Source organism: Cervus elaphus, chromosome 33, assembly GCF_910594005.1.
Source record: "Cervus elaphus chromosome 33, mCerEla1.1, whole genome shotgun sequence".
Classification (NCBI taxonomy): Eukaryota; Metazoa; Chordata; class Mammalia; order Artiodactyla; family Cervidae; genus Cervus; species Cervus elaphus.
In genome coordinates, this window is record NC_057847.1 from 33393272 (window position 1) to 33413960 (window position 20689).

Here is a 20689-nt window from a genome sequence, read left to right on the forward strand (position 1 = left end):
GTCCATTTCTAGGGATTTCTCTGTGTTTTGGGAAAATTAAATGTTTATTTCTACCACAATCAGGATATAAACATTAATAATAAGCTATTTGCCCCTGAAAATAAAATAAAGATGTATGCAGTTTCAAGTTTCAGCTGTGGTTTGCCCTACTTACCAAAAGTGTTTTGGAATGTCAAGCATTTGCCTGTGATTATCCATCTCATCCCAGAACTAATGAAAATTGCAGAAGAACATTAATTGCGGACGTCTGTCCCTCCTATTAAATACTCCTGATGAATTTACTGCAGCTGCATGTTGTTTTCACATTATTAGAATACACTCTGCATAATATATTTTATGGGGGAAGTCTTTTCAGCATTTGATTTGTTTAATAAAATGTCTTTATTATTAGGTATAAAATTGAAAATCTTGAAGTCCTTAGAATTTAAGGCTCTTTATGAACAGTGCATTTTGGTGTTTAATTGCCCCCAAAAGGATGTCTTTTTATGACCTTTTTTAAGAATGTTCCTATTTACTGAGAAATAATTGTGCTCAACTTAGAAACTTAAGGGTATTTATCTTTATGGATTCTTATCAGTTACTTCAAAGTCTTAATCACAGTAAATCTATGGTTTATTCTCTTTGAGCCAATTAGAATTCAAAATGGATCATTTGTTTTTTAAAGAGAAGTCATGATCACCTAATACTATTAAGCTACTTTTTTTAGAGACTTGAAAAACCAAAAGTATTAAGACATTTATCAACTTATGGTTTGTACATGTGATTTAAGCTACACTGGCCTTAAGAAAACACAATACTTATTAATAGACTTTAGAAAAATCTAAATTGCCAAATAACTGACCTATGTAAGTAAGATTTCATGGGAATTAAGGTTTTGATACAGGTAGAATTTCAATTTGCCAGAACTCAGACAGCAGTACATTGCATGGTTGAACATGATGGCTGATTTAGAGGTTGAACACGATGGTTATTTAGGCATGTCCATATGGGAAGCATGAGATTCAGGAACGAGAGCTTAGAAACTTTGAATTACATAATTTAAAAATGGAGATCATCCAGATCCTGGGCAGGAAATGTACAAGATACGACTAGACCATCCTGTCATACCAGATGGCAAGGAAGCTATCAGAGATGATTGGAGTCATGTCAGGGACTGAAGAGCCAACTCAAGGACACTCTCGCTAGCCGAAGCTGAGACACTTCAGGCATCAGTGATGACTGCATTGAGTAACACACCAAATAGGTTTAAATCCATGAGTTTACAAAGATATAACAAAGAAAAGAAAAAAAAAAAAAACCTAATTGTTCACCACTGAAATATGCTAGTAAACTATTATACTATTATTTCTAAAGCTGGCAAGTAAAGGGAAAGAATTAAGTATCTCTCCTGCCATTTCTGTGTGAATAATACTGCTGGGAAATGAAATGATGGAAAAGGAGATGTTTCTCATTATAGATGTTGTCCAGCTGATGAAGCAATGAGGAAAGAATGATACAATGTCAATATTTTCCAACCATTTTGAATTAATGAATGGGTATAACATCACAGGACATTATGTGCCTCCTGAGTGAAGAACACACGATCTGACAGAGTCAGACTGGGGGTGAGACCAGTGAAACACTCACTCTGGGTCCAAACTGTAAAGGGACCCTTAATGTAATTATCTTAAGTGATCCTGCTATAACAAAGTATCAGACTGGGTGGCTTATAAACAACAGAAGTTTATTCTCACAGTTTTGTTAATAGATGCTGGAGTCTGCAATCAGGGTGCCAGCATGATTGGGTTCTGGTGATGGCCCACTTCCCTGTTGCAGACTACTGAGTTCTCCTTGTGTCCTCACAGGGCAGAAAAAAGAGAGCAGGAGAGCTCTCTGGGCTCCTTTTTTATAAGGGCACTAATTCCATTCAGGAGGGCTCCACCCAAATGACCCTCCCCAAAGCCTCACTTCCTAATACCGTCACATTGGATGTTAGGATTTCAGCATATAAATTTAGGGGGACATAAACACTCAGTACATCACATCAAGATGCATGATATTTATGCAGTATTTTTTAAAAATTAAAAAAATGTATCAAAATGTGAAACAAGATCTTACAGTGCTATGCTCAGCTATATTGAAGCCTTCAGCAAAAGGGTAAATGTGTATGTACCCTGATCCCATGTTTATATTTTTTAATGGTTAATAGTTTTCATGAAAATATTAGTGGTGTATCTTCTTGAATTAAAGGAAAGTGAAATTACAGTAAATAGAAAAATAACATAAAAATAACAAACAACATATGAGTTATAATATACCTACTTTTCTGATTTTCAAATTTTTTTAAATTAACATTCTGGGGAAAAAATAGCCATTATAAGATACCTAAAAACATGTATGCAGCATTGTGCATTTTTTCTTTTTCCTGAGGAGCAGTGTGGCTTGGCAGAGCAGTGGTCTATGAAGTAAGTAGCTTCATCTCTTTCCCCCAAATCAAAATCAGATCCAAACCTCTAGATCTAATACAATTTCCAGGAAATATCAATGACATAGGAATGTATTATATAACTACCACAAGGATGCACTCAACTAAATCTGGCTGTGAGAAACTCTAGGATAAACATTCATTTTTTTCCTACATTTAATTGCAAGGAAAGAGAGAGACAGAGAGGAAACCTCTAGATCAAAAGGAAGCTTAGGGACATTTCAAACCAGTCACAGTGTGTGAGCCTTATTTAGATCCTCATCCTGACAAGCAAACAAAAAATCATGTTAAGGCTATTTGAAATTTGAATAGTGACTATATATTTGGTAATGTCAAGGAGTTGTTATATTTTAGGTATGATAATTTGTGGTTATGATTAAAGAAAGTCCTTATTTTAAAGAGATATACTAAAATATTTATCACTGCAATGATATAGTATCTGAGGATTTTTTTGTCTGACAATACAGAGGGACAAATATGGGGTAGAAGTGAGATGGTATTAGGCATTAATTGTTAAAGAAATGGATTCATGGGGTCCATTATACTGTTATTTCTATATCTGTTAAAATTATTTGTAATAAAAAGTGTTAAGTATATGTATAAAACATGTCCTTCCCTCTCACCCAGAAATCCTGATTCTGGGATGGGGGCTGGGCATCAGAATCTTTTTAAGTCCCATAGATGATGTGATTGCATAGCCAAGACTGAAAACCACTGTTTTATGGGCCATTTAAATAAGTTAATATGACTGACCTCTATAGTCATAAGCACTCCATAAAATCTTAGTGATATCAAGCTTAATCTATTGACACATCTTGTATTTATTTTCAGTCATGCTGCAAAGCTTATGAATATATGGGCTACATTATGGAAAAAGAGCAAGCATATATGGATGCTGCCTTAAACTATGAGATGGCATGGAAACATAGCAACCAGACAAATCCAGCAGTAGGTGAGTTTAGAATTTGAACACTAGGTTTTCACCGGAAACGTGGGTTTTATGTGTAAACCTTCATTTAAATGAATTTGATTTTCTTGTTAAGGAAAAAATATACATTAACAGCCAACATCCTTTGTCATTCCTGAAAAATAAATTGTACATTCATAATAGATTATTAGCTACTAATTTATTACATATAGTTTGCTGAGATTCAGACTCGACCTCAGTTGCCTTAGAGGACTTCTAATCTAATTCTGCCCCCTTTCTCCCTTCACCCTCTAATTGAAAAATGTAATACTGTGGGAGAAAGTGTTCATTGTGAAAGAAGTGAGAAAAACATTGCATTAAATCAAGTTCTGCTGGTTGCTTTACTGCAGAACTTCTCAAAGACTCTAAGCCCTAATATGCATTGTGGTGGATATCACGCAGAGAACACGTTTCCCACAAGAAGTTGACTATGGAACTTTTTTTCCCCCTGAGCATCTGGAAACATCATCCTGTCCCAGTGGTAGACTATTGGTTTGAGGAAGGCTGGTCGCCAACGTCCCTAACAGATGGGCGGCACCTGGAATATACTTGGTAACCACTGACGCATTGTGAGGGAGCTCACCCCCAGGCTTCTCTTTCTTTGTGTAGAGCTGAAAGCAGCTTCATTGACACTGCCTTGTCTGTTCTCTGGAGCAGCCCACAGAGTTCTTCCCCGCTTATACATAATGGCCCTCGAACTGCAAACTCCATCATGTCTCTCCTGTTTCTCGCCAGACAGTTCTCAGGCGCTTCTTCATTCTTCCCAAGACTTGCTATCAAGTCTTTCGCCCTCCTTGCTGTCTCCTGAAAACTCTCAAATAGTATTTCCCAAACTTGCTTTGGAATGCCGGGTGAGATCCTGATAGTTAACTTCTTTAAAAAAGAGTTGACCGTGAAGAGATTAGATTTCATGGCCAAATAAGTTTGGAAAAGGCTACTGTTTTTGTCCATGTCCCTCCTGATTTGTTGTACTAGAAATGAAAAAATTGTTAAGTGTGATTTAAGAATGAATGGTATGTATAATGAAGCTTTTTTTTTTAAATGAGGCATTGAGTAGTTGATAATTCAACTCAAGATGACATCTGTCTTTTTAGCATCTGTGTCACGGTAATGACTCAGATTTAATCTACAGTCACATAGGTCATCTTCTGCTGTCAGTTCAGGACTTCCCCTACCTTTTATTTTTCTCAGGTCTGTTATTTTACTAGACTTGTTCAGAGCACAGAAACTAATTTGTAGACAGTATTTTTTCCTTCTCAGGTTTTGTTCATGTTACAGAATAAAGTCCGCTTGTAATATGAAAATTCCTTAAAATCCTTAAAATATATGTAATTCCGATGCTTTATTCCCCAGAAGGAATGCAATTAGAAGTTTACTTATTTAAATACTCTGTTCCTTCAAAGACCAGCAAATAGATTCCAGGTCACTCGTTCTTTCATTGTGTTCTCTTTGAACTTTATAGGTGATTTTATCAGTTCCTCTGACCTCTCTTTAACAGACATTTCTCTGAGGCTCTCAATTAATTCTTACAGTTTCTCTTTTTAAGATTATCATTGCATCCAGTACTCCCAGCCTTTCTGGCCAAGTTCATGATGCATTTTTTTCATTTGTCAGGAAATCCTAAAAATCATAGTTGTGTTCTTTTCATAGAATTCAAGCCTGAGCGCTGTCACTGTGAATGACACCAGGAACTGAGGCCCACTGCGAGGAGGACACAGCCGTGTTTCTCTCTTCACAGTCGTTCCCGGGCTACGTGACAGTCACGGGGCTGTTTACACTGTTGGTGCTTTTGTTTTCTTGCTTTCACGAGCTCAGGCTCTCTCCCCCCATTTTTTTTTTTTTTTTTTTCCTGATTACACAGAGTTGAATTCTTAGAAGCCTGACAGGTGTAATGAAACTGTGGTACACATGTTCTTCGCCATGTGTAGCTCTTCATTTCCTCTCTAAAGTTCTTTTTTGCAGGAAATGATCTATCGAGTTTGTTTCAATATGACAACTTTCTGCTTCTACTTTAGTGTATCACAGTTTAAAAAAAACATTAGTATTTGTGTGGTACTCTGAAATTTTTTAAAGCATTTCACAAGTATTTCATTTGATCTTTAAATTTACATTAAGAGATTAGCAGGGCTATCGTTCCCATTTTTGGATGCAGAAACTTGAAATTGACAGCTAACGGTGACTTGCCTAAGGTCTCAAAGCTAGTCAGGAAACCGGAAGCCAAAAGTTATGTCCAGGTTTTTTTGGTTCTAGTTTCCATATTTGGCATGACATGTTTAAGTTGTTTTCCTTTTTAAATGTCACAAACCATTTATTATTCTGTTTTATAATTCCTTTCCTATGATATTAAGTTTACCTCTCTGATACTGTGTTCATCTTGGACATTTCTAATTGTGTATGTGTTTGTGTGTGTGAATTGAATACTATGAATTTTAGATAATTTCTGTTCCTTCCTTCTTGCTACCATGATTGCATTAGCCAATAATTCTTTTAAAACATTGTTTTGAAATTCTAAAAATTTTCTTCAAGGATCCTTTGATTAAAGTCCAAGAGGAGCATTCAAATTTCCTTTTCATATTTTTAAGTGGTAAAGCAAAATATATTATTTATTAGTTACATATTATTTTTCATTGTGTTATATCTTATTTATTGAATCTACTTTTTCATCTCCTCAGTTTGCTTATTACTAAAGAAACTAAGGAGATGAAATTGGCATTCTTATTACAGAACACCAGTTATTTAAGAATGTATTAAAATTTTCTTCAGAAATGTCAGTATTTGGACTTCCCGGTGGTCCAGCTGTTTAAGAATCTGCCTGCCAATGCAGGGGACATGGGTTCCATCCCTGGTCTGGGGATATTCCACCTGCTGCAGGTTAACTAAGCCCATGCAGCAACTTCTGAGGCTGCGCACCTAGAACCTGTACTCCACAACGGGAGAAACCACCGCAGTGAGAAGCCCACACACCGCAACTGAAGAGCAGCTCCTGCTCATCTCACCGAGAGAAAGCCCACTCATTGCAGTTACTAGAGAAAGCATGTGCCCAGTAAGACCCAGTACAGCCAAAAAGAAATAACTAAAAATTTTAAATAAATAAATAACCCTTGCAGTGTGCCATTTCAACATCACATGTGGCTGACGTGGCCGTCTAATGACTAATGCTCTGCCTCTGAGTCAGCCCCCTGCTGCAGCGCCCTCTGCTCCTCCAGCGCTCCAGGTCCATTTGGCTGCCGCGTCTCCCTCTGCCTCTGGCCTTTCCGTGGCAGTTCTCTTTGCCTAACAGAATTCTCTCTTCCCACCCCTTTGGCCTACATTATGCCTCTTCCTTCAGGTTTCACACATTGCCTGACACCCACCCCACATTTCTTATTACAGTGCTCTTGGCCTGTGCCTTTGTTTCATAGTATTTATCTCAGTTCTGAAATCATTCATGTACTTCCATAATTACTTAAATAACTTACGTTCTTTCCTAACAGAATGTAAACCTCAGGCACCAGTTTGCCTGATGTGTTAAGTACATCAGTACTGTATAAAGGAATTGCTGTGTTATCACTTACTGCTCTATGATCAGTTTTTACTGTAATCTGAAACAAATGGGGCTTTTCTAGTAAGTTGCAAAACCATATTTGTGGGATGGCTGGCCATCTTCTAGCCCAACGGTGGTCCCTTGTTCCAACTCCATTTTCTTTGGTACCTGTTCTCCTTTTATATCACTCCACCTTCTGTTATCTTATCGTTTCTATCATAGTACAGTCACTAAGTACACACACACACATAGTACACACACACCCTCCACTAAGAGTTCTCTAATATTAGCATAAGCAAACAAAGGAGGAAGCCATGAAAGGTAATACTAACAGTGTGCTTTATAAATAAATAATACTATATCATTGCTGGGGGTTTTGTCTTTACAGGATACAAACTGGCATTTAATTACTTAAAAGCAAAAAGATATGTGGATGCAATTGACGTGTGTCACCAGGTAACACTTAAATTTACATTTCTTAAAATTTTTCAGATGTGCTATTTCCTACTTTTGTTTAATATCAAGTTGTACATGAATAGAGATAGAGGATGTACTATTTTGGTTCAGTGCCTTGTCGGATACATCTGGAAGAAATTACCGGTTTTCAAAGTTTAGAAAATAAAGTTTACTTAAATAAAAAACATGTTTTTAATTAGGACTCAAATAAGGTTTGTCAATTTAAAGAAGGAGGCTAGAGGAGAAGCATGTTAAACAAACTTAATCCTTAATTCAGAAAATATCTGAAGATTATTATAGATTCTCCAGGTCATTGTTCTGAATAGAAGTTCTTATGTTTGTGTCGAAGTCTGGTTATTAGAGGACTCAGATTTATAAATTAAAGAGGTATTTTTGTCATTTAGAAGCCATACAGTTATACTTCTGTAATTGATTTCTGGGCTCCCCTGATGCCTCAGACAGTAAAGACTCTGCCTGCAACGCAGGAGACCGGAGTTCGATCCCTGAGTTTCGAAGATCCGCTGGAGAAGGGAATGACTACCCACTCCAATTTTATTGCTTGGAGAATTCTATGGACAGAGGAACCTGGCAGGCTATAGTCCATAGGTTGCAAAGCAGCAGACATGATTGAGCAACTGACAATTGATTTCTGACTAAGTGATCCCTTGCTAAATGACAAATTTTTGAGTTGCAGTTTTAGAATTTGCAATTTCTTTATATATACATTATCGCATTGATATTCATACAAGGCATTGTACTAAATATTGTTGGGAGCTCCGAGAAAAGCACCTTAGTAGAGAATTATGTAGTGTACCTTATCCCAGATAACTGTGTCAGCATCATTGTAGTGAATACTTGGCTCCAGTGATTGCTATTGATTACTAAGTCTCTATGTAAGGCAACATTTCACATTAAGGTTAAGGTTATATATTAGAGTCATTTGTGGAGTTTTGATTTTTCTTTCTTTATGACTACCACCCTACTCTTCAACTCAGTAGACCTGGAAATTTGTATGTTTCAAAATCATTCCAGGTAAATCTGATGTGTACTCCTGGGTAAACATATCTCTAAGGATTTGTTAAATATCATGTATAAATAGCTAAATTTTAAAAAGTATCTTAAATCATTGATCATAATTGTTTTCTATAACTGATCTATTAAGGAAATAATTATATCTTGTATTTTCCACATGTAGTGGTACATTTTTACCATTTTCATCTAACTGCTGTTAATAGAAATAGGTCATCATGTCACATCTCGGATGTCACCTTTAAAAAGTGTTGTTGTATTTGCAATATTATTATAATGTAATCGCAACTGTAATGCCATTGTTAGTAAGTTTTGTGGCTCCCCAGTTCTTGATAACGAATTATGTTTTTGTTTTATTTTTTGTGTGTTTGCAGGTTCTTGAGGCACATCCAACTTACCCCAAAATCAGAAAGGATATACTTGATAAAGCTCGCACATCTTTAAGACCTTGAAAATTATTTTAACTTTTCAAAGCAAGAAATGGAAAGAATCTGAGTTCTTCCAGTACAAAATAGGTTTAAGCTAATACTTGGTATTAGAAAGCATACTTTCTCCAGCAGAGGCTGCTGTTGCATTTAAAGAGAAACACTGTGCTAAATGGATGTCTTCCGATGGAGAAAGTGAATGAGAGCTGGTTTATTTAATTGACTCTCTTGATTAGGCGCAGATTTGGTGTTTCTGTGGTAAAGATTATATAACCCATTTCTATAAAGAATATTTTGTTAAAATCTAGATAGTTAAGTATATCTTTTCTAAGTGATATTGTTTCTTTCAGGAAATATGTTTAAAATACTGTTGGTCTCTGTTAAACATTTTTGTGATATTCTGTTATTTCAAAGGTCTGAGTAAGTGTCCATGTGAATATTTATAAAAAAGAAAACATATTTTTAATAAACATTTTATGAAATTTATGAACTCAAAACACATGGTGAGTTTTGCAAATTCAGGGTAAATTACCCATGTCAACGCATAGTATTACAGAAACTGACTTTCTTAGAAGAATCTTTTGGAAAAGTATAAATAGTGTTTGTGAGTTCCCCTTCTTTGTTGAATTGATTCTTCTTGCTTTTAATGCCAGTGAGGTTCTTTTAAGCAATATCCAGTACCTGAAATTAAATAGGTAGACCTTTATAACAATATTTAACCTTAGCCCAAAGACAAGGTCTTTTGGTGTAACTTTAGACACTGTGACACCTGGTAGAGAATATTTTCAGTCAGCAGGGACTCATGAGGCACACCAGGTAAAAAGCAACCGCATGCCCCACTATCCCTAGCATTCCTGCCGCCAACCTGGGAGAGGTACTTACACTTTACGTCGAATTGAAGTTAACCTTCCCAGATGGCGCTAGTGGTAGAGAACCTGTCTGCCAATGCAGGAGACTCAAGAGATGCGAATTCGATCTCTGGGTCGGGAAAATCCCCTGGAGAAGAGCTTGGCAACCCACTCCAGTATTCTAGCGTAGAGAAGCCCATGGACAGAGGAGCCTGGTGGGCTACAGTCCAATAGGGTCACACAGCTGAGCATCTGAGCGCAGCATAAACCTGATCCTCATAAACTCAATTCTTAGCATCATTTTTAGTGTATCTACATCTTTTTTCAGTTGCTTTAAAAATACAATAAACACAGTCTTCCATTTTAACTGCATTTTCAATTAACAGTTTTTAAAAGTCACTTCCTTTTCCTAAAGTACTTCATGTTTATTTCTTTTGAGTTACATTCTTATTTCAAATCACTTCTCCAATTTTCCAGAGTCCTCTTAATTCTAATTATGTGTTATAAGATTTCTGGTCATTTTTAGTTATGGTGTTTCATGGAAATGTTTCATAATTAGAGCATTTATGAAATATTTCATGTCTGTTAAAACACATCTTATTACATTTTGTCCTCACAGTCCTATGATACAGATATCATTATCACTCTTCTACAAATCTGGCACTGTGACACATTATCTTTCTCTGTAATTTAGGGGGAAAAACTTTCAACCTGAATGGACATTGTTAAGGACATAATACAACAGAATACCCTTAGCAGGTCCAGTGAGCCTGCATTATAAAATGCTAGAAACATGGAAATTGGATGGAGAAAGAAGAACATCTGTTCTCCCAGCAAGACATTTCCAAATCTGTTTTCCTATCTATAAAATGAGGAGTTTGTTTTTGTTTCTTAAGCAGCCACTTATTGTGCCATTTGTTAGATACTATCCTGGGAACTTTCTTTAAAGTATGTCTTTTATTTCTCAATCAACTCTCTAGAGAAATAATATTTTTCAGATAATGATATGAAGCTCAATCTAAAATTTGCCCAAGCTCACAATTGTCAGAAGCTGGATTTCGCACCAGCCTTTCCTAAATTGAGATGCTTTCCATAACTAAGAGAGACTGTGTCTGTAAGAAACATTCTCTTATCTGCATCTGGCTAGCAGATGAAAGTGTGTTCTATCACAGAGATAGCTAGGTAATGAGGAACAAGAAGTGAGTGGAATGAACGTCCTTACAGATGTGGAAACTACTAAAGAGAAGCCTAAGCCAGGAGCAGTGTAATGCAGTGGTGAGGAATGTGGACCTGAAGTCAGACCATCCTAGGTTTAAAGTTTGAGTCTGCTACTTACTAGATGGTTCACCTTTCTCAAGGTACATAGGCTCTATGAGCCTCGGTTTTCTCATCCATAAAGAAGCATATCAGGATAATTACCTTCCTCAGATTGTCGTTAAGAATTAAATGAGAGAACTTACATAAAACCTATAATGAATCTTACTTAGGCTCTTAATAAATAACAGGTCTATTACTACAAACTGTGAACAGGGTCAAGCAGTAGTTGCACCTGAGAAGAACCTTCACAGGAGAAAAGAGACAAGAAGGACAAGGGTGAGGCCGACAGGACCAGTCGGGCCGCTCAGAAGCACAGGCCCACAGGAGCCAGGAATTCTCACGCGTGGTCGCCCCTTCCCTTCTCGCCTCTTTCTCTCTCACACTTCCACCCCCAACCGGAAATTATGTTGCACTCTACATGTATAAATCTCACTTCATCTAATTTTTGAGCAGACTTACCCTTCCCTCCTCTACTGGAATTCTCTCCCTGCTCTCCTCTCCCTAATCCCCAGCTCACGGTCTCCAAGCTTCCCCGTCTAGGCTTACTCTTCCTTTCACTCAGTTATCAGTTTATTAATCACCTGCTCAGAGGTCCTGTCCATGTCCACTGACACTCTGTAAAGTAGCCATCATGTCAGGCTGTACTCTGTCACCGTATTGAAACCCTCTATTTAGCACTTGCTAATTTCTGATGCTTTTCTTGTTCACATGCCCAAGATCACACATCCAGGAAAGCTGGAACTTGAACTGAATTGCTACTTGAAGGAATCAGTTCCCATAGCATGTTCAGTGAGAGTTTAGGGTCCACACGTAAGATAGAGAAGGAGGGACACAACATGAATGAAAGAATTTTCTGTGAATCTGGGGTTTGAATACCACCACGCTCATAATAAGGAAGCAGTTGTAAGTTCAATGTCCTTTGACCTCAGGTCAGCTAGTATGAAGAACTGGATCCCAAAAGGAAATAGCTTTCTTTTCCAGAAATCAAGAACCTAGAGCAATTCTGGAAAGAAGGGTTTTATGCATGGACAGCTGAGGAAGCCAGGTTAAACTTTGCACTAGGGTAGATAATAGAATCACTATGGAAACCAAAAGACCAGTTAAAACTGAGAGAAACTCTCCTAGTTTGGGTCTGGTGATAAGTGAAGAGCCTTTTAACAGGATCATGTAACCTGTGCTAGTGCTGATAAAGCAAAAAATTATATATATATATATATATATATATATATATATATATATTTTTTTAGTGAAAGATTGGCAACAGTGCAAGAAGAACCGCACATTCATCCTCTGTTGGTAGAAGTGTCATGCACCCTTTCTGAAGGGCAATTTGGCAGTATGAATTAAGATTTCATCCTTTGACCAGGAAATCTTACTTAGAGAAATTCATCATAAGAGACAATCAGAAATTTTCTCAAGGTTTTTTGGTTTAAAAACTGGTAAAAGCAAAAAGTTTAGGTTTTATGGTTATTGTCAAAACATTCAACCTAAGTGAAGTGGTTGAATATATTAGTTTACCTGATAATGGAGTACTATGTGGTCATCAAAGCCATTTTCAAAGTTGTTTTTTTTTTTTTTATTATTCATGTTTTAAAATGTTTTTCAAAGATTTTTAACTGCTGGGTGTCTTACAAAATAATAAGTGAAAATTCAGGAAACATAACTTCATATAAAATTAGTTTGCTTACTAAGTAGATGTATAGTGAAGTGAAAGTCACTCAGTCGTGTCCAACTCTTTGCAACTCTATGGACTGGAATTCAGAATACTGGAGTGGGTGGCCGTTCCCTTCTCCAGGGGATCTTCCCGACCCAGGAATCAAACTAGGGTCTCCTGCATTGCAGGCAGATTCTTTACCAGCTGAGCTACCAGGGAAGACCAAATAGATATATACGTAGATAGATAGATATACATAGACAACACACAACTAATGAAACTAATGCAATTTTTAATGGTAGTTATATCTGTGTGATGAAATAGTGATGAGACATGTGCCATTTTTGAAGTTAACTGCAATGAACACATACCCCCCTCCCGCCAAAAAGGATTTTATTTTCCTTTTAAAAAAAGAATAGCTTTCTCAAAGATAAATAGAAAAAAAAACTAAACAAAAACTGACACTGACATTCTTTCAACTCTTAACGCCCACACTTTACTACTAATGGTTTGAACAAAATGTAATCTGGTTTATTTCAGTTGTCAGAGAAGATTCAAGACGTTAGAAAAATACTCTGCCAGAAAATGGAAATAGGGGAGTGCTGATCGCAGCACTGATAACAGGAGACCCCAGGAGTTACTAAGGGAGATGTGAGGACCCCGTCAAAAGGAGTGAAGAGCACACTCCTGCAGCCACAGGGGAAAATAAATGAGAGGGCTTCCCTGGTGGCTCAGTGGTAAAGAATCTGCCTGCCAATGCAGGAGACACAGGTTCGATCCCTGATCCAGGAAGATCCCACGTGCCTTGGAGCAACAAAGCCTGTGCCCTACAACTGTTGAGTCTGTGCTCTAGAGCCCAGGAACTGCAACTACTGACCACGAGCCGCAACTACTGAAGTCTGAGTGCCTAGAACCTGTGCTCTGCAACGAGAGAACCCACTGCAATGAGAAGCCTGCACACCGCAACCGGAGAGTAGTCCCCACTTGCCACAACCGGAGAGAAGTCCGTGCAGCAACGCAGACCCGGCACAGCCAAAACTAAACACTGAAAAAAACAACAACAGCAGCAAAACCCACTTTCTGCACTTCCCATGATTCTAGTAACAGTTTTAATGATGATCCTACCAAACGTAATTAGTATGAAGTCAGAGGAAATAAGCGAAGTCATACCCGGACACAATGGTTGTGTGGTGTGAGACCCGGGCAGGGTGTCCCAACTGCCCGGGGAGCAGAGCAGAAGCTAAGACTCTGGGTCACACACCTCCAACCGCCCCCTTGCAGGAAGAGGACCCCTTCCTAGCTTGAACAAAGGATGAGTGGAAAGGGAGGAACTAGAGACAGGAGACAAAAGTGTTTGGCTGTAGGGCTGAGGGTAAGGGAGCAATAGAGTGATGGCTACAGAAGTTTATGAAAAGATTTTTTATTTCCTGTTTTTTAAGACAGGAGCTATTATACTGGAGTATCTTGGGATATTTATGGGAGAAAGTAGATACTGAAAGTATAAGAGAAGAGGAGGAAGCCTGAGTAGGAAAAGGGGTCCCGGGGGTGGTTTAGAAGAATGAGAGTTTAGAGGGATGTGTGATTTTTGTGAAGGGAGTAAAGGAACAAAAACACTGTGGAAAGAGTTATTATATATAAAGGTGGCCCAGGAGTCTTTATGCTAATTGGCCCCATCAGTTTTATAATAATTAAAACAGACTTTGACCTAGAGGCAGTACCATTCCTTCCTATGCATGGAATTTGGGGGCCTCTGTTTCCCTTGGGCTCTGAAGTATTTTTCACTTACTTCCAGGTTCCTGTTTGTGGCTGCTGGGAGTTTGCCTGCCAGATTAGAGGGGGGGGTTACTGTAACATCGTAAATCATAGTTATGAGCAAAAAAAGTGTTACCCACCTTTTAATACTGTTAAGAACCAGATGTTTTCCAGAGAAATGCTTGACTCTACAATCTGCCTTGCAGTGCACATAAATGAATCTGGCATGCTGCCCATAAAAGCAATTTGATCCCATAAATGAGGAAAGCTGAGTAATGAGCAGGTTCTAAATGTCTTCCTTCCGAGTGGTATAACCTTAGAGTATGGCAATCTTTAAACCAGGCTATTTTCAAATAGTGTGTATGTTATTTTTATCTTCAAACAAAATTCTTTTGGCAATGTCAAAGAAACTCTGTTTTTAAAGGAACAAGTATATTTTGAGAAAGTAATTACTATTTGTTTGCTCCAAAGCCAGGCTAGTTTTATTTTTAATTGGTAAATGATGTAAGAAACTTCCCCCACCACCAAAAGACAGACACTTGAAAAACTAAGAACAGGGCTGTGAAGTATGCAGTAGTATCCTCACTTATAATGGGTAATAGATCCTGTTTCACAGAGATTAAACTTTTTTGAAAAATACACTAAGCTTAACCCTGGAGGAAAAAAATGTGCTAAAATGCTAAGCAGTTACATAAATGTTCTTTTTAAGCAGTTTAAATTAAATACTTGAAGTTACTCTAGTCAATGAATGAAAATTCCCTGACATATACTTCCTTGAAAAACTGTTGGCAAATTTTTCACTTTAGCTTCAGTCACAAGCTGCAAAGGATAGTTGGAGGGGGATACAGGGATTGGGAAAAGCCCAGAATATTGAGAGCACCCAAGAGCAAAGTTAAAGTGATGGAACACTGACCACACAGATGCTAGTGGAAGAAATGGGGCCAGTGAGATGTGTCTAGATCCTGATATCACTTCTCTGTGCTAAACAAGTGACTCTACTGTCGCTTAAGAAATGTAGTATCTTTTTGCATTAAGTTACTGCTGTTGCCATATATTTCTTAAAATGTAAATATTCATTATTTTAGTTCCAATAAAAATTGGGTCTTTTCCACAGAAAGAAAGAAAATTTGATTTTCTTAGACTTTTCAATTGGAAATCATTTCAAACTTAAAAGAAGTTTCATGAATAAGTACAAAGAGCACCCACATGCCATTTATCCAGATACTAAAATATTGTTAATATTTTACCTCATTTGCTTCATCATTTGTGTGTATACAAATTTTATACATATGTTTGCACACACACATATACACATCTGTGCATAATTTTTTTTTCTGAACATTTTGAGAGTAAGTTGCATACATCATACATGCCTCTGTACTCCTAGGTACATCACTGCGTATTTCCTGAGAATAGGTATAATCTCCAATATAATCACAGTACAGTTATCAACATCAGTTAGTTCAAGATAAATACAAAACTTTTAATCTGCCACTCTTTACTGCCAGCTGATCCAGTAATAATCCCTTACAGCATCTTTTCCCTCCAGTTGAGTTACATTCTGGGATTGGATATTACATGTCATGTCTTTAGTCTTGTTTAATCTAGAGCATTTCCACAGCCACCTTCTGTCTTTTATAAAACAGCCATTTTTGAAAATAGAGTTCTCTGACCCCCCCTTTTTAAATATGAGTGTTCCTGTGTTTTGTGTGTGTCTGATATTTCCCTGAGATTGAATCTGAATTGAGCATTTCTGGCCATAATATTGTATAAGTGAAGTGATGTCCTCAAGGTGTCACATCTGGAAACATACATGTTCATCTGCCCTCACTGGTGACATTAATTTTGATTCCACAAGTCACATTTTTCTACTATATAGTTGTTTTTTCCCTTGCAACTAATAACCAATTTTTGAGGAGACATTTTCAGATCATACAAATATTCTGCTCCTTCAAAAATTTCCCCTAGATTAGTATGATTCCTGCTTGATCTGATATTCACCATGATGATTACAAATGAAGATATTCTAGTATCTCTACATATTCCATATTCTCTACGTATTCCAGTCAGCCCTTCAGTTCAGTTGCTCAGTTGTGTCCGACTCTGCGACCCCATGAATCGCAGCACGCCAGGCCTCCCTGTCCATCACCAACTCCAAAGTTCACACAAACTCATGTGCATTGAGTCAGTGATGCCATCCAGCCATCTCATCTTCTGTCGTCCCCTTCTCCTCCTGCCCCCAATCCCTCCCAGCATCAGGGTCTTTTCAAATGAGTCAACTCTTCACATGAGGTGGCCAAAGTACTGGAGTTTCAGCTTCAGCATCAGTCCTTCCAATGAAAACCCAGGACTAGTCGGATATCCTTGCAGTCCAAGGGACTCTCAAGAGTCTTCTCCAACACCACAGTTCAAAAGCATCAATTCTTCGGTGCTCAGCTTTCTTCACAGTCCAACTCTCACATCCATACATGACCACTGGAAAAACCATAGCCTTGACTAGACAGACCTTTGTTGGCAAAGTAATGTCTCTGCTTTTTAATATGCTATCTAGGTTGGTCATAACTTTCCTTCCAAGGAGTAAGCATCTTTCAATTTCATGGCTGCAATCACCATCTGCAGTGATCTTGGAGCCCAAAAAAATTAAGTCTGACACTGTTTTCACTTTTTCCCCATCTATTTCCCATGAAGTGATGGGACCAGATGCCATGATCTTAGTTTTCTGAATGTTGAGCTTTAAGCCAACTTTTTCACTCTCCTCTTTCACTTTCATCAAGAAGCTTTTTAATTCCTCCTCATTTTCTGCCATAAGGGTGGTGTCATCTGCATATCTGAGGTTATTGATATTTCTCCTGGCAATCTTGATTCCAGCTTGTGTTTCATCCAGCCAAGCATTTCTCATGATGTACTCTGCATATAAGTTAAATAAGCAGGGTGACAATATACAGCCTTGACGTACTCCTTTTCCTATTTGGAACCAGTCTGTTGTTCCATGTCCAGTTCTAACTGTTGCTTCCTGACCTGCATATAGGTCAGCCCTCAACATTTACTATAAGCAAGAGCCCATTCCTTATTATTTTTTACATATTTAATTCATCTATTATTTAATATCATATGTGTTCATGAGCTCCCATTTTTTCAATGGTTCATAATTCATTAATGCCTTTAATTATTTTGGTGCTCAAATGGTTTCAGATTTGGCCAACAGAAGCCACATCATTTGCCTTTTTTTTTTTTTTTTTAAAGAACTTTCCTACTTTCTAACAACAAAATCAGATTCAACTTCTAATTACCCTGTCCCAGCCCTGCAATCAGCCATTTCTCTAAGAAGCCCTGGTTCCCTTGAATGGGGCAATGTATTAGAAATCAAGATCTTAGTGCAAAGTGTGTTCACTGCCACTTTGGATAAAGTGCTTCTAAACCCTTTCAGCAAATAGAAAACATATGCATGTATGTATGTGCTTACATATATGTGCATATATATGCACATATGCACATATATATGTGCATACATATATACATGCATATACAGGTGTAAAACACACATACTGAAACATTTTAGAAGTCACAAAATTACACCAGCTCTTCCAAATACAATTTATCACCATAGGGTTCTTTCTGTGTTCCCCAAATTGTAATTTGCATGTCCTTTCTTCCACAGTGAGATCCTGAGTCCCAACAACTTCATCATATTTGTTCATTTCTTCAATCGAGGAAATAATTTCAGAATTGCTTCACCCTAAGACTCACAAAAAACAAATGTACTGAAAAGAACTCAGGACTTTCCCCCTACTTTTCCTAGTACCATCCATTTTGATTGGTTTTAATGTTTATAAATTTGACAACATATTTTAAAGTGTTACCATAAGCATTTCCCAGTGGTATGAAGTATTTTAAAAATCAAACTAAATAATTTATTGATGACAGGAGGGTGTGCTCTGCTCCATAGACCAGCTTTGCAGATTCCTTCCAAATATTCATCTACTTGCAAAATAAATACTATCCCTTCCCACGCCAACCAGTGTCATATTAATGATGCCCTGGCAGGAAAAAGAGTAGGAGACTGGAGCTTAAGCAAAACATCATGTGCTGAGGATTGAGAGGTGAAGTGTTTTTGTATTTCTTTTTTAATAAAATATGTAGTAGATACATATGACCATAAGTAGATTTATTTTTTTTTTTGCCCTTAGGTATTTTCAGACCTTTGCTCTGATGGTTTACATGGCAGTTATAAACATCTCTAAAAACAGTTAGAAAATTTTCTTCTGAGACTGTTAAACAAAATACTAGTTTCTGGTTTATAGCAACTAACACCATTTTCCCCTCAACCTGCTTTTTCAAACTACTGCCTTTTTTCATTTTTTCATTGAGTGAATTGTGGTCATTTCTTTAAAAAGTCAGATTTATTTCCCCTATTCTTTATTTTTGTATTTACATTTTATATCTATTTTCTTGAGTCCTACGGCCTCACAAAATAGTTTCAAATAGCAGAGCTGCAGAGATGATGGGGAGGTCAGCTATGTTAATTTCAAAGCGCCCCAGTCTTCCATGTGGGGTTGCCTAGCAACCCATCTCTCAGGCCTCCTTTGTGGATGTGAGAAGAGGAAGCAATTCTCCTATACACTCTCAAGCCGAGATGGTTTTATAAAGTGAAAAACCTTTTGCAAAGGCTCCAACACAACCCCTGTGTCCTTTTCGGCCCACTTTGTGCACTTCACACATGATGAGAGAAATATTCCACCTTTTGATGTTTTAGATCTGACACATATAAAACAGAGCTATACATGCTACGGTCAAACAGTGAAAGTGACCTATATCCCTATGTTAAATTGAAGCACATTAATTAAATCGCTCGTCGTCCCCTTTCTCTTACATGAAAGCATACTTAGCCCTCAAGTTCTAAAAGCCAGTTATGTTAAATGAAACTGCAACTGCCTGCTGAGCATCAGTTACCATAGCGACGTGAGGCGGGAGTGTTTTCCTCCTTTAGGCACAGGATGGCTGAAGTGTGTTCAACCAGGGACTCAAGCAGCATGTTGACTAGAAATCAGACATCTGGGAAGAACCTCCTCTATTCCCTTTTCTCCACAGTAACTTGAAAAAATAACTAACCCCTCTGCTACTCCCTAAAACTATTAGCTTTTTAGAAGTAAACTTCAGTGGGTGGCAGAAGTGTCCTAACTTAGGGCATCTAGGAGAAGGGAGAACAATGACACATGCCAGGAAAGCCCACGTGCACAGCCGAGCCACGTTGAGACGAGTGCTATATAAGATATGCTGACTTTTCAGACTCTGAAAATACACAGCAAAAATAACAGCTAGAAATCCATGCATTTCCACATTTTAACAACACTGACATGCAATTTTGAACCATTTATGATTTCCTAATCTTATTTTGTGGACTTCCCAGGTAGCTCAGTGGTGAAGAATCCTCCTGCCGAATCAGGAAATGAGGGTTCGATCCCTGGATTGGGAAGATCTTGTGAAGAAGGAAATGGCAACCCACTGCAGTATACTTGCCTGGGAAATTCCATGGCCAGAGGAGCCTGGTGGGCTACAGTTCATGGGGTTGCAAAGAGTGGGACATGACTTAGTAATTGAGCACATGCATAACCTTATATTCTAGGCTACTGATGCTATTCAGGAGAACATCATGATTCAGATCCATGTTGTTTTGTGAAGTCTTTTTAACTGAGACTTAAGTCAGGTATAAAGCAAATGTCCCATTCTCACTTGCCTCCAATTATGGCTGTGAAAAGAGGGGCAGTAGAGCATGTGAGGCTTTGAGGTCAGACAACCTGACTTTGCATCCTTTGCCACTTATGTGTGATTTGGGGAAAGTTTCTTTCATTCCTTAAGTCCCAATTTCCTAACACTTAAAAAAGGAATGAAAAAAGAATTGTTGACAGTATGAAATAAGAAAACATATGTAAAGTACTTGGCATTGATGGGTTAAACACTGATAGCAGGTGTTATGAACTTAGCTTATCGAACACAGCGTTCCATCATCACCGAACACCTGGGCCACACCCAGCGTTCTGTTTGATGTGCGACGGATACTAAGGTCCAGTCAAAAAGAAGGCAGCCAAATTGGGGGTGCCTACTGCTGGTTATCCCTCCTGTGGGCATTCCAATTGGCGCAGCATTCCTGCCAATATCCTGTCCATACTAATATGGCACTCCTCATAGTTTGCCTCCAGGGCCAGTTTTCTAGGGTAAAAAGTCTTGCTGCTACTTTACAGTTAAATGTTGCTATT

General features: G+C 37.9%; 1 protein-coding gene across 2 annotated transcripts in view; it reads left to right on the plus strand.

Annotated features, from left to right (window-relative positions):
* Positions 1 to 9361, plus strand: part of TTC21B (tetratricopeptide repeat domain 21B) — an 87432-nt gene extending 78071 nt beyond the window's left edge. Inside the window, exons 27-29 of one of the 2 annotated variants that reach the window (XM_043894344.1) lie at positions 3296 to 3416; positions 7343 to 7410; positions 8814 to 9361. In XM_043894344.1, coding sequence (XP_043750279.1) covers positions 3296 to 3416; positions 7343 to 7410; positions 8814 to 8891 — 267 coding nt within the window. In that variant the 3' untranslated portion in view covers positions 8892 to 9361. The other variant, XM_043894345.1, reaches the window with a different exon arrangement.
* The last annotated feature ends 11328 nt before the right edge of the window (positions 9362 to 20689 follow it).